The 18,736-nt window shown below is 45.1% G+C and overlaps 1 protein-coding gene across 1 annotated transcript in view; it reads left to right on the forward strand.

The window, feature by feature from the left end:
* Window positions 1-18,469, forward strand: part of LOC311226734 (zinc finger E-box-binding homeobox 1-like) — a gene marked incomplete at its 3' end in the record, with an annotated part of 194,433 nt that extends 175,964 nt beyond the window's left edge. The window contains exons 7-9 of the mRNA XM_084312144.1: window positions 14,198-14,381; window positions 16,344-17,113; window positions 18,311-18,469. Of these exons, the coding sequence (XP_084168270.1) occupies window positions 14,198-14,381; window positions 16,344-17,113; window positions 18,311-18,469 (1,113 nt within the window). The remainder of the gene's footprint in view (window positions 1-14,197; window positions 14,382-16,343; window positions 17,114-18,310) is intronic.
* Window positions 18,470-18,736: the final 267 nt, after the last annotated feature.

Genomic DNA, 18,736 nt, shown 5'->3' on the forward strand with positions numbered 1-18,736 from the left:
TTCAAGCTACTTACAAGTACTTTATGTGAGTATTTTCATTTTAGGAAACTTTATACTTTTACTCCACTACATTTCAAAGGAAATATTGTACTTTTTACTCCACTACATTTATCTGAACCCATCAGTTACTAGTTACTTTGAAGAAAAATATTTGTATAGAAAACATGGTTAAAATGTATGAAGATTATATACTTTCACATTTGAAGCCTGTCAACTTCAAGAGGACGTAATCAGAGCAGCATAACTGGACCACATACCACTTTAACATAACCTTTATTCAGAGCAGGCCACGTGAGCGGATCGGCGCGGGCGAGAAATCCGCTCTTCGCTCTTTAAAGCTTGGTCCGCTCCGCTAATCGCTCATGTTGACCCCGCCCCCAAGTCGCTCTCCGCTTGCTCACCGCTCACCTTGAATCGAGCGCTCCCCGCGCCACATCGCTCGGCAGATATATTTTTTTTGGAGCATGATGTAAATTAGCTCAAACTACAACAGTCTACACCCCCTGGGCCCCTTAACAATTGTTTGTATTGAGCCGCATTGTAATTGTACCCATTCTGCAATGTTAAATAACGTTGTTTATCCATTCACTAGCTCTATTAAGCGATGATAGCTAGCCTAGCCACAATGCTATGGTCGCTGCCATTAACGTTAGCATGTAAGCTAACGACAACAACAATGGCGTCAAAACTTTTTCTAACAGGATGTGAGTGACAAAGCCTAACAGGTTCACCCTTCTCATTGGTTGAAAATGGCCTTCATGTTTGTACATCGCCATCTGTTGCTTTGGCATTGTACTACATGTATATTACATCAGTGTTAAACCACTGTGAGCGGCCTGGAGTGGATTGGAGCGGAGGAGAACTCTCGCTCCGGACGTCGCGCCGACCCATTTTAAAACCCACTCCTCGCTTACGTCAAAACCGCCCGAGCCGCTCACGCGCCGCGCCGCTCACGTGCACTGATTCAGAGCAGCATAACTGGACCACATACCACTTTAACATAACCTTTATTCAGAGCAGCATAACTGGACCACATACCACTTTAACATAACCTTTAATCAGAGCAGCATAACTGGACCACATACCACTTTAACATCACCTTTAATCAGAGCAGCATAACTGGACCACATACCACTTTAACCTATAGAGGTCAATGGATCGAGGTTTGAATGCTCCCAAGCACTGGAATACACAAACGTCATGTAGAATGCATACTTTTTTTTTTTTAAACTTTGACCATTCCGCTGGCTCTTTTAGCGTTTATCGCTTTTTCTCTGGTCAAGTGTGACCGACAGAAACAGGTTGAATGGGGGTAAAGATGGGGGGAAGACACTCTGAGAAAGTTACGGCTTTGTCCGGGAATCGAACTTGCTACCCCAGATCCGTGACGAGCACGGTTGTCCCCGGCGCCGAAATAGCGCTCGAGGTACGCGGTGAGCTACTGGAGCTCCCTAGAATGCATACTTTTACTTTAGATACTTAAGTACATTCAATAGCAAATACGTCTCTACTTTTACTTAAGTAGAATCTGAAATGGAGGACTTTTACTTTTACCAGGAACTGTGTACTAACCTGCTCCAAGGACGGGTGTTAAAAAGAAGCTAACGTTAGCTAAAATACTGTGATACAACACAGCGGGCAGTTGCTTGCAATAATAATTTTATAATAATATTTATTTATAATACAAGATATAAGAGTTTTATTTGTCACGGCATACAGGTATACAGTGAAATGCGGGGGGTCTTGCCCGCAACGATGTGCATAATACAATAGTAATAATATATAATAAGAATCCAACCAGGAGCGGCATTGTGCAATAAACAAGTAAACAAAGTAGGGCATATCAGTATCTGTACATGAGTTATTTACAGAGCATGGTAGGACATGCTAGGTCCTGTGGTAGTGCAGTACACTGTTAATTACGGATGAGGCACTGGGTCTTTATGTACACTGCTATACAATGCTATATTATACAATCTCAAGCTCTACTATACTATTTTTTTTTATCCACTTTTTCTCCCATTTACAATTTTTCTCACCTTTCTCACCTTTTCGCCATAAAAAAAATCCTTGAGCTAGTTTTGTGTTGTAGTGTGACATGTGTATTATGCCCCTCTGTTATCTGTCTGCTTGGTTGTGTGGAATAATATAATAATCTCGTTTATAATAATCAGCTGACCACCTGAGGCGAGAACCTCAGCCATTCTCTCTAACTACTATTTGTACATTTCTATCTGTTTGGTTAATAAACCTTATTATTAACTGAACCTCTTCTTGACTGAGAACATTCTTCAGGATATTCACAATATCCCACAATGGTCGACCAAATATATGGCAAGGAATTAAAACCTTCCCGCTTTTCTCTGTGCCAGGTGAATGTTACGGTATGTTGTCAATATTGAGATCATGGCTGAGTGAGAGTAATGTGCATTAATATATCTGATCTGTATTGAGAATCGTTACGGGGGAAACGTGTGTACCCCGGTCTTCCTCAGGTGTGAAGGAAAGATTTGCTGGGTTAATGGTACCTGTTCCCAGACTGAGTGTTATAGACACTAGCTAAAATACGTACTGGGTCGAAGTGTACTAAACCCTGACTGAGTTTTAACCAGAGACTAGCTAAAAGTATGTGCAATGGGAATGTAGATTTCCTAGTTAGGACCAAGAGGGTGCTAACTAAACTAATATGTTGTGACCAGGGGCTGGCTGACTTAGAAGATATATACTGTTGGTAAGAGGACCGACTTATTATTATACGTATGGCATGTTAGTAGTGATATTCTTGGAAACTTTACTTGATTAGAATCCGTTCTGTTTTTTTCTGCAAATAGGCGGGAAGTAGGACCGAGATGCTAGTATTAAGACCGTGATAGGATTTGCCCCAAGTATCGTTGTATTAATTCCAAGTTCACACTGACTAGACCTGCGGTCATTAACTTCCTGGAACCGATATAGTCAGGTTAGGTTATCTATTGTCATTACAGATAGGCGGGTAGAGAAACACGGGACATTTTGGTTGTGTTGTTCAGGGACCGTGAATTTTGACTATAGTATATTGGACCTCTATATCGTTGTTAATAACGGATTTCAGGTCCGGCCGTGTTTAACGGTGTTTGATTGCTCAACAAGGTGAGATACGTGGGCTGGGCTTATTAGACGTGATATCCTTGGAAAACGCTACTCTGTTAGAAACTGTTCTATGATTCTTCGGCAATAGGCGGGAAGAACAACCGAGAGCTGGTTGAATCATGATTAGATTTACCAGAGTGTCGTTGTAATAAGCTCCACTCCTGAAAACGATGTATTCGGATTAGGTGAACCATTGATCAATACAGATAGGCGGGTAGCTGACTACGGGACGTCCCGGTAGGACGTGTCCTACATTAAACGGGATATTAGTCGCGTGTTTCGAGACCGTGAGTGTTGGTTATGGTATATTGAATCTAATATAGCGCTTAAATTTCGAAGTTCAGGTTCGGTCGTTATGCTTTAATAACGATGTATATTTAAACGAGGGTAACCAAGCCTTATCGCAGCATGAGTGCTGGTCGATTAAACGAACAACGATCCGATACAGAACAGGTATACACACACATTATCTTTTATGTATTATTGTTTTGTTTGTTTGTTTGTTTACGTTTTACATGGAACCGCATATGAGCACAGGCTCGTTCATTTGGTTACAAAGCGCTGTTTTTAGTTGACTTCCGGGTTATTGGGTACTCATGGAATGTTTGAAAGCGTTAATTCCGAGGTGAATGGAGCGTGTGAACGTCGCTGGAAGCGATGACGTCACATGGTATGCGCCGTGAAACTATGAGATTTTGATGAGGCTACCTGCGAATGATAATGTGAAGTTTAATATGCCCGAGGGGTGTATGAAATCCTCGTTTCTTTATCTGTTTTATTTTTATGTGTATGTACACGCTATTAGAACTTGTCGTGTTACTTTAACAAGATGTAAAGGATTTTTCTAAGTTTGCATTGTCTCAGCCACCAGAGAAATGCACAGAGCGTTGCGTTGACGACACGTAGCGTGTTACAGCCTCGACCACTATTCTCAAACTATCTTCAAACCGAATAGGAAATGGAACGTATTCGATTTAAACTACACATAAACGAAAGGAAAGGGGGTAAGTTATATGGTTATTCAATAACTGAGTTGGAACACACAAGCGTGCTTACTCTGAGGATCCAACCTGAGCACGACAGCTTTTTCCGGTAAGTATGAAAATCCTAATATAGCTGCATGACATAACTATCTTCTCATTTGCAGTGAATTACAGCTATCCCATATCGCTTGAGTGATTGTTTTTCATTACTGTACACGTTATAAGTCACATAAAGCTAACCTCAATGTCTGTTTCAGATTTGTAATGTATCTGTGGGCGCGCCGGTAGGCTCGCTCCTCATAAATAGGTTTCTATATCTTAGAATGTGCACAATGCTAGTGATAAGGCAAACATGCTATGTTTATTCAACTAATCATTTCTATTACAATTTATGAGTAACACACACTTACTCCCAGTATAGGCGATTAGACCTTATAGGTTATTTTATTAGGATAAGTGCATGACAGTAAGGCTAGTTAGGGTAGATTTATTTCTATCAAAATGCACAAGATATATTATAGGATAATTGAATTAATGCTACTTAAGAGTAGACGAGAAAATGAATGATTGTTTTTGTTTTTCATGAAAAATTAACTGGCTGCCTAGATTTTTTATTTCTTCTCTATGCTAATATCGTGACACAGAGAGACATGTGAGGAAACCCAAAACATCTTCCCACTGATGATAATGCAAATAAGAGACTCAAGGAGGATAGGTAAGTATAAAAACTCGCTCACCATCCTGAGGTAAGGTCAACTTCAATTTAACATCACAGACTAAAGATAAAGAGCTATTTTGTCTGATTCAAGACGTTGGCCATTCATTTACAATTTTATTTAAAGCCTAATGCTGTAAGATCTAGTTAGATACAAGATCTGATAGATTATAGTGAATATGACCTTCTTGGCATAAGGACTCACTGCTAATTAGGGATGGGTACCGAATTCGGTACTTTTGAGGTACCGAACCGAAACACGTCGGTACTACCGAGTATCGAATCAAGTGAGAAACCGAAGAAAAAAATTTAAAAAAAATAAAAAAAATATTTTTTTATTAATTATTTTTTAATTTTTTTTTTAATTTTTTTTTTAATTTTTTCTTTTCATGTCAACGTTCACACGCACAATATATGCTTACCTAGGATTTGACTTGATTCAACAACAAAGCAGTCGGAGCAATGACAAGCCGAAAACTGTCGAAATTGTAGTTATTTGAAGTTTGGATTTTTTTTTTACAACTGAGGTAGGTAAATTAAATTTCTTTAGACTAAAGTACCGAAAAAAGGTACCGTTGGGTACCGGTATCGATTCACAGGTACCGGTACCGGTACCGGTATCGGTTCAAATGTGAAAGGTACCCATCCCTACTGCTAATGCAATAGACCTATCTCAAACCCTGCCCTCTTTTCTTGATCCTCCAATCACAGGGTTTGAGATAGGTCCATTGGCTTGCATTTCCTATTTTCAATTAAGTGCTTTTATTTACAATTAATTGAAATAACCCTAAATGATTTTCCTCTTTAGCAGAAAGACGTTGAATCATTTATGTGAGGAGTGTCTAAGGCAAATTTGATCATCCTCAGATCACATTGGTGAGAGGACATGACAAGTGAGAAGGAGTGACTCGTGATTGACCTGAACCACGAACGACGGCGGGACCAGGCAAGGAGGAACACAACCCAGAGACCAGGGCAACCCACGGCAGCAGAGGACCACGAGGGACGCCGCCAAGGAGCTGCGAACACAACCAGGAGATGGTGGGAGAGCCGCCATCCAACCCAACCCACACGACACAGACGTCCCCAAAGGAAGGGGAGCAGAGACAGAAAGGACGACATGCAGCTTCACCCCAGCAGCCCACGGCAGACCAAACCCAAGGAGCTGGAGCCCCGACCATCAAGGTGGACTTCCATGACAAGATTGCCACCCGTGTGAGAGAGAATGTCCTACTGACTGGCCACTACACCGGCAAACCCTCGCCCTCCACCAAGTGGTACCACGATGACGGGGAGCGGGGGACTGACCAACACAGCACGTTCAAGAACCCTACCGCCATGTCTCTGGGCCTGATGAAGGCCAAGCGTGAGCACAGCGACACGCTTGACTGAGAACATTCTTCAGGATATTCACAATATCCCACAGTTGTCCTGCATGTATTTTTTCTGTTATCTTATTGTTTCCTGTCTTTCTGTTTTTCTTTTTTTTCGGGCTGCGCCCTGGGCTGATGTAACTATTGGTTGAGGGGCGCAATATAAATAAATGTATCATATCATATCATATTAGTCTACTAGAGACATTACAGATACACCACAGAGGAACAGGCACATAATGAGGCCCTCTTAATCAAAAACGTCTGGTTTTGAAATCAGTTGATTTGAGTTTATTACGTTTATTTGAACAGGGACAGTGCACATTATTCAACAGCAATGAGACAGTACCACCACTGTAAATATGCCAGTGTTAGCTGGGTAGCTAGTTAACTGTAGTCCCTAGGCAAGATGTTAAACGCCAGGTAAAAACAGAATAGATAGACATTTAATACATTTTAAGAGCATGATTAAAACAGTATTTGAATATAACAGCATAGTTAAAAGTGGTTAAGGCTATAAAATACATAATTAGCTATTGGCAAAGTGGGGAAAATACAGAATACGATACAGAATACAGGAAAGAAAAATGCAGAGACAGAACAAGGTGAGACAGGTCTGACATCAAGGCCACCTAATCATCCCTTCCCCTTAATTGGCTGATATCAATCCCTGTCTCCTGAGCCGTTCAGCCATTGTGTAGTGTAGTGTTGTCACGATACTGGAATTTCGACTTCGATACCTTGAAAAGTATCGATACTTCGATACCATTTCGATACCAAAAAAAAAATATATATATATATATTTTTTTTTCTTCTTTTTTTAAAACAAATTTAGCTTTTGTTGCTGGTTGATTCTCCTCAGCTTCTCTCTGGTACTATAAGAGAAGATAAATATAACACTTTTAAAACCCTTTGTTTATCTTTAGATCACACATTTAAAAATAACTGTTCATCTCACTTCAATCATTTTTATTGCAGATGCAGAACATGGTATTTTCTCAAGCAGACAGATGTAAACACTGTAATCTGTGTTGCATGTACCTGACAAACTGAACTGTTTGTATTACAGTTAGTAACAGTTTTGATTTTTATTTAAAGATAACGAGAGAGAGAGAGAGAGAGAGAGAGAGAGAGAGAGAGAGAGAGAGAGAGAGAGAGAGAGAGAGAGAGAGAGAGAGAGAGAGAGGTCAACTGCCCTTGGAACAAAGAGCAGAAACCCAGACTTTACCACAGAAATGTCAAACAGACATTATGGTCCTACAAGAGACATGGCACAGAGGAAATAGTCCTACTGGCTGCCCTGCAAACTACAGAGAGCTGTTGGTACCATCCACCAAGCTAACAGGGGTCAAACAGGGGAGAGACTCTGGAGGCATGCTAATATGGTACAAATCAGAACTAACCAACTCCATAAAGCTAATCAAAACCGGAGCTTTTTTCATCTGGTTAAAAATAAATAAGGAACTTACATCAACCGAGAAAGATATCTACCTGTGTGCCACATACATCCCCCCAATTGAATCCCCATACTACAAGGAAGACATGTTCCTAATCCTACAAGACGAAATCAACCAGTTCCAGGCTTGCGGTCACATTATAGTCTGTGGGGACCTCAATGCCAGGACAGGACGAGAACCTGACACTATCAGCACACAGGGAGACAAACACCTACCAGGAGGTGGAAACATCCCCTCCCAAATATGCCCCCCCAGAAAGAACTATGACCAAACAACAAATAAACATGGGTCACAACTTATACAGCTCTGTCGCTCGCTGGGACTGTACATAGTTAACGGTAGGCTCCGAGGGGACACTTATGGTAGGTACACATATAGCTCATCTCTGGGTAACAGTACAGTAGACTATTTTATCACTGACCTCAGCCTAGAGTCTCTCAGAGCGTTCACAGTCAGCCAGCAAACACCCCTGTCAGACCACAGCAAAACCACTATCTACCTGAATAGATCAACACCCAACCAGGACATACTGCCACTGCCGTTGTGTCCTTGGGCAAGACACTTAACCTACTTGCCTCGTATGAATGTGTATGCATGTGAATGAATGTTGGTGGTGGTCGGAGGGGCCGTAGGCGATGATTATTCGCCACGCTTCCGTGAGTCTGCCTCAGTTCAAGTTCAAGTTCAAGTTCTTTAATAGTTGTCATACAGAAGTAAAGAATACTTTCATACAAAATGCTTCTTACTGTTACGCTCCAGAGACTGTGCTAGACAAGATAGTATCAAATAACATAATATAGCATGTAATTTAGAAGAAGAAAAATGAGGTCACAGTGTTCGGTATAGACATATGTACAATGTTCTGAGTTACCATATAATATACAATACTATGCAGTGTACTAATGTACAGTACTATCTAGTGCAAAGCAGAAATGGGATGAGGTACAATTTTAGGTACAATTTACAGTAAGGTGTACGAGTTGTAGTGCAATCCTTCATCAATAAATATAAAGTGTGGGGAGTGGGTGCTACAGTGTGTTTGTTTAAAGTGGGTGTGTGCTATAAAGTGTGTGGAGTGGGTGCTACAGTGTGTTTGTTTAAAGTGAGTGTGTGCGTGTGGATGTGTGTGCTATGTGCGTTTGGTGGTTGTTGTTGTGTAGTGTTCATTCATTGTTCGTTTAGCAGCCTGATGGCCTGGGGATAGAAGCTTCTTCTGAGTCTTTCTGTGCTCGCCTTGAGACTCCGGTATCGCTTGCCTGACCGCAGCAGTTCAAAGAGGCAGTTGTTCGGGTGACTGGAGTCTTTAATGATTCTCTTAGCCTTGCCCGTGCAACGCTTGTTGTAAATGTTCTGGAGGGTGGGGAGCCCCCCTCCAATTGTGCGTTCGGCTGAACGTGTCACTCTTTGTAGTCTGCTTCGGTCTTGTGCAGTGCTATTCCCAAACCAGGAGGTGATGTTGCCGGTCAAGATGCTCTCTATTGTACATGAGTAGAAGTTCTTAAGGATCTTCTGACTGACTTGGAACTTCCTTAGGCGCCTGAGGAAGTAGAGGCGTTGTCGTGCCTTCTTCACAACACTGTCAATGTGTGTGGTCCATGTCAAGTCCTCGGATATGTAGGCTCCGAGGTACTTAAAGCTGTTGACTCTCTCAACCGGTGCCCCGTCGATGCTGAGGGGGCTGTAGTCCTTTACCCCCGACCTCCTGAAGTCCACAATCATCTCCTTTGTTTTGCTGACGTTCAGGGAGAGGCTGTTTTCCTGGCACCATCCCGCCAGGACCTTGACCTCTTCCAGGTAGGCCCTCTCGTCGTTGGCAGAGATCAGGCCCACCACCACTGTGTCGTCAGCAAATTTGATGATTGTATTGCTACTCCGCTGAGCCACACAGTCGTGTGTGTACAGGGAGTAGAGGAGGGGACTCAGAACACAGCCCTGGGGGGCCCCTATGTTGAGGGTGATGGATGAGGAGGTGCAGTTGCCTGCTCTCACCACCTGGGGTCTGCCAGTCAGGAAGTCCAAGACCCACTGGCAGAGGTCATAGCCCAAGCCCAGGTCCCTGAGCTTGGCTATGAGTATGGAGGGGACTATGGTATTGAATGCCGAGCTGTAGTCGATGAATAGCATTCTCACATAGTTCCCCTGCCTCTTGTCCAGGTGCCTCTTGTCCAGGGCAGCTCTGGCTGCAATTGTAGCTTACCACCACCGGTATGACTGTGTATGAATGAATAATGGACTCTGTAAGCTCTCTGGGGTCTCTGGGGTGTCATGAAGAGCGCTATATAAATCCAATCCATTATTATTATTATTATTATTATTATTATTATTATTATTATTATTATTATTATTATTATTATTATTATTATTATTATTATTATTATTACCAAAACCAAACAAACTACACACTATTAAAAAACACTCCAAATGGAAGGAAAGTAGTATGGAAGCATTCCAATCCGCTATCAAGCTACAAAAAGTCCAATCCAAATTAGAGCAATTCCTAGGAAAAAACTTCCAACACAACAGCAAAAGTGTAAACGGGGCGGTAGAAAACCTCAATAACATATTTGACCTTACAGCTTCCTTATCCAACCTAAAGGCCTCAAATAGGAAAGCGAGGAAAAATAAAAATATGTATGACAAATGGTATGATAATGATTGTAAAAATCTCAGGAAGAAATTAAGGAACCTATCAAACCAAAAACACAGAGACCCAGACAACCAGAACACACGTCTCCAATACAGTGAAACACTGAAACATTACAAAAACACAGTCAGAAAAAAAGGGACCAACATGTCAGAAACCAGCTAAAAGATATAGAGGAGTCCATAAAAACAAATAACTTCTGGGAAAACTGGAACAAACTGAACAAAGTACACTACGAGGAGCTACCCATCCAAAATGGAGATGTATGGGTCAACCACTTCTCCAATCTCTTTAGCCCAATAAAAAAAAATGAACAGCAAAAACACATACAAGATAAACTACAAAGCCTGGAGTCAACCATAAAAGACTACCAGAACCCGCTAGACTCCCCAATTACACTACAAGAACTACAGGACAAAATAAAATCACTTAAAACCAAGAAGGCCTGCGGCGCGGATGGTATCCTAAATGAAATGATCATATTCACAGACTCCAAATTCCAATTGGCTATACTAAAACTCCTTAACATTGTCCTTAGCTCCGGGATCTTCCCCAATATCTGGAACCAAGGACTCATAACACCGCTCCACAAAAAGGGAGACAAATACGACCCAAACAATTACCGTGGGATCTGTGTCAACAGCAACCTTGGAAAAATCCTCTGTATGATCATTAACCACAGACTCATACATTTCCTCACAAACAACAATACCTTGAGCAAATCACAGATTGGCTTCCTACCAAATCACTGTACAACAGACCACATTCTCACCCTCAGCACCCTAATCGACAACCAAATAAATAAAAATAAAAGCAAAGTATACTCCTGTTTCGTTGACTTCCAAAAAGCATTTGACTCAATTTGGCACGAGGGTCTGCTGTACAAACTGTTAGATAGTGGCATTGGAGGGAAAACCTACGACCTCATAAAGTCAATGTACACCAACAACACATGTGCTGTGAGGATTGAGGGAAAACACACAGACTTCTTCCCTCAACACCGTGGGGTTAGACAGGGGTGCAGTTTGAGTCTAACCTTCTTCAACATATACATAAATGAACTGGCAAAAACATTGGAACAAACTGCAGCACCTGGCCTCCCCCTAGCAGACACAGAAGTCAAATGCCTACTGTTTGCAGATGACCTGGTGCTGCTGTCCCCAACTAAAGAAGGGCTACAACAGCACCTTGACCTTCTGCACAAATTCTCCCAGACATGGGCACTGACAGTAAACCTAAACAAAACTAAAATTATGATATTCCAAAAAAGGCACAGCCTACAACAACAAAAACACAAATTCCTCCTAGACACAATTTCCCTAGAACACACAAAAAACTACACATATCTCGGCCTAAACATCAGTGCTACAGGGAACTTCAATCAAGCTGTGAACGACCTGAGAGATAAAGCAAGAAGGGCTTTCTATGCCATAAAAAGGAACATCAAGTTAGACATTCCAATCAAAATCTGGCTCAAAATATTAGACTCCGTCATAGAACCGATTTCCCTATATGGTTGTGAAGTCTGGGGCCCACTTGCAAACCAAGACTTCACCAAATGGGACAAACACCCAACTGAGACTCTGAATGCAGAATTTAGCAAATCCATTCTCCGCACCCAACGGAAAACGCCAAATAATGCATGCAGAGCAGAACTAGGAAGATACCCACTAATCATCAAAATTCAAAAAAGACCATTCAAATTCCACAACCACCTAAAAGAAAGTGACCCAGACACACTCCACAACATAGCCCTCACCCACAGAGAGACCCTCGATAGATGCCCACTCAGCCAGATGGTTCTGGGACTCTGCTCACAAACACAAGCAGAGCCACCAGACAGAAACCACACTGGACTAAATCAAATTATAAGAAAACAAAAAGAAAACTATCTGACACATTGGAAAGAAACAACCCAAAACCAGAGCAAATTGAAATGCTATTTGGCCCTAAACAGAGAGTACACAGTGGCAGAATACCTGAGCACTGTGACTGACCCAAAACTAAGAAGATCCCTGACTAGGTACAGACTCAGCGAGCACAGCCTAGCCATTGAGAAAGGCCGCCATAGGCAGACCTGGCTCCCAAGAGAAGACAGACTGTGCACCCACTGCACACAAGATGAGGTGGAAACCGAGCTCCACTTCTTAACAACCTGCCCACTATACCAAGACATCAGAGACATATACTTCCCACAAATTGCAAACACCCAAAGAGACTTTGAAAACATGGACAATAACTCAAAACTCCCATATCTACTGGGAGAAATACAAGAATGTGCAAACACAGCAGCAAGATTTGTGAGCTGCTGTGACAAGAAAAGGACATCCAGCGGAATACAACCACCATAAAGACTGTACAAGAAATTCCGTCTGTAATGTACTGATTTCTTTTGTTTTCTCTGTTTGATTGTTTTGGTTTGTTTTGTTTTGTTTGGCTTTGGCAATGTAAACGTATGTTTCCCATGTCAATAAAGCCCATTTGAATTGAATTGAATTGAATTGAATTGAATTGAATTGAGAGAGAGAGAGGCTATGCTCGGAGCATTTAGTAACGTTACATTTTCAACAAGATTGCTGCTATTTAAACACTTCATGGAAACGGGGTAACGTTAACCTTATGTCGAATGTAGTATTGTATGACCTCGACATAACGTTTAAATGTTAACATTACTCCGTTTCCATGCAGTAATTATAAAGGTGGCCAGCTAAGCTAACGGAGCTAACGTTAGCTGATAGCTGTAACGTTGAATGAATGAATGATGACGTTACTAACAACGAATCAGCTGTTGATATTATGCGCCATCAGTAGACAACGTATCATGTATTAAACTAGAGTTAATGGTTTAATGCTTCAGTCACAGTGACGTTGAAAGAGCAGCTGTCACGAACCTCTTTCATTTCTTTATGGAGATCCGCGTTGGCACTGCTCTGTAACACCACTTGCAAATAGCATTGGGGCATCTTTAGCTTGTCCTTCGTTGTTTACTTCAAACCCGAAGTACCTCCAAACAGCACTTCTGCTGTTTTCTTTATCCACAAGCACAAGTTGCGGAGGCTCTGCATTTGCCATCTTCAGCTAAAATGTTTGTTTACAAACTGAAGACGGCTCTGTGAGGGGAGGGCTGGAGGAGGCGGAGGGAGGGGCAAGCGCGCTCTGAACAGCGTGTCAACAACTTGCGGTAGAACACTCGCCAGCTGGTACCGATACTGCAGAAAGTATCGGTATTTCGGGAAATGAGTATTGAAACCATTTTAAATATTCAGTATCGATACTACTAGTGTAGTGTGATGTGTGCCTGGTGCCAGTGTATGGTAGCCATTGTGTAGTGTGATGTGTGCCTGGTGCCAGTGTATGGTAGCCATTGTGTAGTGTGATGTGTGCCTGGTGCCAGTGTATGGTAGTCATTGTGTAGCGTGATGTGTGCCTGGTGCCAGTGTATGGTAGTCATTGTGTAGTGTGATGTGTGCCTGGTGCCAGTGTATGGCAGCCATTGAGCCTGCGTAGCTCAAGGTTGGGTGCTACCAGTGGTGGTGAAGGAGGCAATTTCCCTAACCCCTACGTTGTAAAGCGCTTTGAGTTTGAGAAAAAGCGCTGTATAATAAGTTAGCTTATGCTAGCATAACCTTTGTTTTCAGTTTGATTGTTAGCCTTTTGCGTGTTCTTGAGGAGGGTTGTGGGTGGGGGGTGGTAGAGTTTGGAGGTGTGGCTTCAGTACGCCATGACCAAACTTTGTCCTATCAGGGAAGGTAGAGTCACAACCTCAAAGCCAGCATTGGGCATCTACTTTTCGCTACCCAGTGTTGCCTGAATGGGTGGAGTCGTCATGTGTCGTATATGAATTATTATTATTATTATTGTTAGGTGAGTGACGCGTCTCTCTCCATCCCCCGCAGGAAAGGAAGCAGGACAGCGGCTCCGAGGGCGTGTCGGCCGTGGAGGAGCAGAACGACTCGGACTCCACCTCCGCCTCGCAGCCCAAGAAGCGGCGGCTGGAGAATGGCGTGTACCCCTGTGACCTGTGCGACAAGGTCTTCCAGAAGGGGAGCTCCCTGCTCAGGCACAAATACGAACACACAGGTACAGCAGCACACGCCCCCCCAAGATACGAAGCCGGTCTGGGTCTAATTGTCTTAAAGGAACACGGCAACATTTTGGGAGATTTAGCTTACCGTCTTCTCCAGAGAGAGAGACAAGAAGATAGATACCAGTTTCCTCTCTATGCGTTCAGTAGAAAGCTATCTGGCTGCCCGTTAGCCTAGCTTAGCACAATGAATGGAAGCGGACAGTGCCGGTTAGCCTTCGGGAGAGGTGTTAGTTGGACAATGCCTAGGCTAAACGGCACTGTCCACTTCCATTCATTGTGCTAAGCTAGGCTAACGACCAGCCAGATAGCTTTCTATACTGAACGCACAGAGTCTGTGTCCCTGCCACTCTCCAAATCAAATCCACACGCCTGACGGAGGTACATGAGACTGTATAGCTTCATTAAATTATTAGACCTGATTGAACCGGGACTGAGACACATTCCAGTTCCCAGACTCTCGGCTATTAGTCTCTCTTAGTGGATAAGGATCTCTCTTAGTGGACAAAGATCTCTCTTAGTGGACAAGGATCTCTCTTAGTGGACAAGGATCTCTCTTAGTGGACAAGGATCTCTCTTAGTGGACAAGGATCTCTACTAGTAGACCAGGGTCTTAGATGTGAAGACAATAGACAGGTTGGGGCTGACGCCCTATAGGATGTGTCCTCCTAATTGGCTGGTCTGGAGATGAAGAGAATGTTGACACTTGCAATGTTTTGGACTAGTGAGCAAAAAACAAGTACAAGGTGATTTCTTTAGTGATTCAGTGACTAACAATGGTTTCCATTTTTACTTTCTTATTTACGAGCTCCTCAAAGCCACCTCTATTTGTCATTGGCTATGAGGACATGACATCATACCTTGTTAAATGTGCAGGATCAGTGAAAATAGCTTAGAAGCTGTTAGTAAAGGTCTCATGGAGGTTGTGAAGTAATACAGATCAAATGGCCCCACAATCCATTATATTACTGATCTTGATTGATGTTTTTCGGGGATTGTTAAATGCCTCCTGAAGAAAATAGTCATTCTTATTCTCTTAGCTATTCTTTTTTATTCGATTTAGGTGTGGCATTTGGTAGCTCTGTTAGCAATTAGCTGTGCACTATTCTGAGAGGGCAGGTGGGAGTTGGTCCAGACATGACTGCGCGCAGCCTATACACGCATACGCACACACACACACACATACACACACACACACACATACACACACACACACACACACACACACGCACACACACACACACATACACACACACACACACACACACACACACACACACACACACACACACACCTACACACACACACACACACACACACACACACACACACACACACACACACACACACACTGGTATTAAGGAGTCTGGCACAAGAGAGCTGTGCACAGTCCAAATCCCTTTGTAAAGAGGTGGAGTTTTAGTGGTTCTTCTGGAGGTCGTTTTAGTGGTTCTTCTGGAGGTCGTTTTAGTGGTTCTTCTGGAGGTCGTTTTAGTGGTTCTTCTGGAGGTCGTTTTAGTGGTTCTTCTGGAGGTCGTTTTAGTGGTTCATTTGGAGGTCGTTTTAGTGGTTCTTTTGGAGGTCGTTTTAGTGGTTCTTCTGGAGGTCGTTTTAGTGGTTCTTCTGGAGGTCGTTTTAGTGGTTCTTCTGGAGGTCGTTTTAGTGGTTCTTCTGGAGGTCGTTTTAGTGGTTCTTCTGGAGGTCGTTTTAGTGGTTCATTTGGAGGTTGTTTTAGTGGTTCATTTGGAGGTCGTTTTAGTGGTTCTTTTGGAGGTCATTTTAGTGCTTCTTTTGGAGGTCGTTTTAGTGGTTCTTTTGGAAGTCGTTTTAGTTGTTCTTTTGGAGGTCGTTTTAGTGGTTCTTTTGGAGGTCATTTTAGTTGTATCCAGTGAGACCTTTTCTTCATCATGAAACTCTAAACGCTCACACCTCTTTTTTGTGCCGTTGTTGTGTTTCAGGAATGCGGCCCCACGAGTGCGGCGTCTGCAAGAAGGCCTTCAAACACAAGCACCACCTGATCGAGCACTCGCGGCTGCACTCCGGCGAGAAACCCTACCAGTGTGACAAGTGTGGCAAGCGTTTCTCCCATTCCGGCTCCTACTCCCAACACATGAACCACCGCTACTCCTACTGCAAGAAGGACGGGCCGGGCTCGGGGCCCCGTCGGGTCCAGTTAGGCGGCGGAGAAGGTCCGCAGCTGGGTGGCCCGGAGGGGTCCGGAAGCCCGGACACGGGGCTGTGGTCGGACAGCCGGACCACCACCCCGCCCTCCCAGCTGGACTCGGACGAGAGGGAGAGCGAGGAGGACGACGATGAGGATGACGAAGCCATGTGTATGGACGACATACGGGTGGTCCAAGTCGACGACGGCGAGTGTGAGATCTATGAGGGCAACTTCGAGGAGGACGGGGAGTGGGAGGAGGAGGCGGACGAAGAGACAAGAGGAGGAGAGGAGGAGGAGGCGGTGGAGAGAGAGGAGAGCGAGGCGGTGGAAGAGGGGACGAGAGGGGAGGAGGTGGAGAGAGAGGAGGACGAGGCGGTGGAAGAGGGGACGAGAGGGGAGGAGGTGGAGAGAGAGGACGAGGCGATGGAAGAGGGGACGAGAGGGGAGGACTTGGAGAGAGAGGACGAGGCGGCGGAAGAGGGGACGAGAGGGGAGGACTTGGAGAGAGAGGACGAGGCGGCGGAAGAGGGGACGAGAGGGGAGGACTTGGAGAGAGAGGACGAGGCGGCGGAAGAGGGGATGAGGGGGGAGGAGGTGGAGAGAGAGGACGAGGGGGTGGAAGAGGGGATGAGAGGGGAGGAGGTGGAGAGAGAGGACGAGGCGGCGGAAGAGGGGATGAGGGGGGAGGAGGTGGAGAGAGAGGACGAGGCGGCAGAAGAGGGGACGAGAGGGGAGGACTTGGAGAGAGAGGACGAGGCGGCGGAAGAGGGGATGAGGGGGGAGGAGGTGGAGAGAGAGGACGAGGCGGCGGAAGAGGGGACGAGAGGGGAGGACTTGGAGAGAGAGGACGAGGCGGCGGAAGAGGGGATGAGGGGGGAGGAGGTGGAGAGAGAGGACGAGGGGGTGGAAGAGGGGACGAGAGGGGACGAGGTGGAGAGAGAGGACGAGGCGATGGAAGAGGGGAGGAGAGGGGAGGAGGTGGAGAGAGAGAAGGACGAGGCGGTGGAAGAGGGGACGAGAGAGGAGGAGTTGGAGAGAGAGGACGAGGCGGTGGAAGAGGGGACGAGAGAGGAGGAGGTGGAGAGAGAGGAGGACGAGGCGGTGGAAGAGGGGACGAGAGGGGAGGAGGTGGAGAGAGAGGACGAGGCGGTGGAAGAGGGGAGGAGAGGGGAGGAGGTGGAGAGAGAGAAGGACGAGGCGGTGGAAGAGGGGATGAGGGGGGAGGAGGTGGAGAGAGAGAACGAGGCGGTGGAAGAGGGGACGAGAGGGGAGGAGGTGGAGAGAGAGGACGAGGCGGCAGAAGAGGGGACGAGAGGGGTGGAGAGAGAGGACGAGGCGATGGAAGAGGGGACGAGAGAGGTGGAGAGAGAGGACGAGGCGGCGGAAGAGGGGACGAGAGGGGAGGAGGTGGAGAGAGAGGACGAGGTGGAGAGAGAGGAGGACGAGGCGGTGGAAGAGGGGAAGAGAGGGGAGGAGAAGGAGAGAGAGAAGGACGAGGTGGCGGAAGAGGGGACGAGAGGGGAGGAGGTGGAGAGAGAGGAGGAGGGGGAGAGAGAGGAGGACGAGGCGGTGGAAGAGGGGAAGAGAGGGGAGGAGAAGGAGAGAGAGAAGGACGAGGTGGCGGAAGAGGAGACGAGAGGGGAGGAGGGAGAGGGGAGGGAAGAAGAGGAACTGGTGCAGGATCAAGAAGGAGAGAGGGAGGAGGAGGAGGAGGAGGGTATGCCTTACGAGGTGGTCGAGGTGGAGTTAGGTGACGGTCAGGAGTTGGAGGAGGAGGAGGAGGAGACGGAAGACAAGGAGACCGTGGTAATAGAGGACACCACAGGAATGGAGGCTGGTGAGGCGCATACAGACAAATGCATCAGGGAGGAGTCGGAGGGCGTCGGGCCGACCGAGGAAGTCGCCTCGAGCGGCGAATGAAGGAAGGAACATCTGAGGCGGCTGCGAGAGTCAAACCTCGAGACGGGAACGCCGTCTTGCGGTGGCCCAGATGTTTTTCAGTCTCTGCTACCGAGTACAAAACCCAGGTGTGCCTGAACTTTGAAGGAGAAAAACGTGACTTTTTTTTCTTTCTTTCTTTTTTTCTGCAGGAACTAAATATCAGTGTTAAAAATGAATTGTTTATAGAAGTACAGATTTGAAAGAGGAAAACAAAAACAACTAAACTCACCCCATGGACTTTTCAGA

The sequence above is a fragment of the Notolepis coatsorum genome (genome assembly GCF_963971535.1).
Source record: "Notolepis coatsorum genome assembly, chromosome: 4".
In the NCBI taxonomy this organism is placed as follows: Eukaryota; Metazoa; Chordata; class Actinopteri; order Aulopiformes; family Paralepididae; genus Notolepis; species Notolepis coatsorum.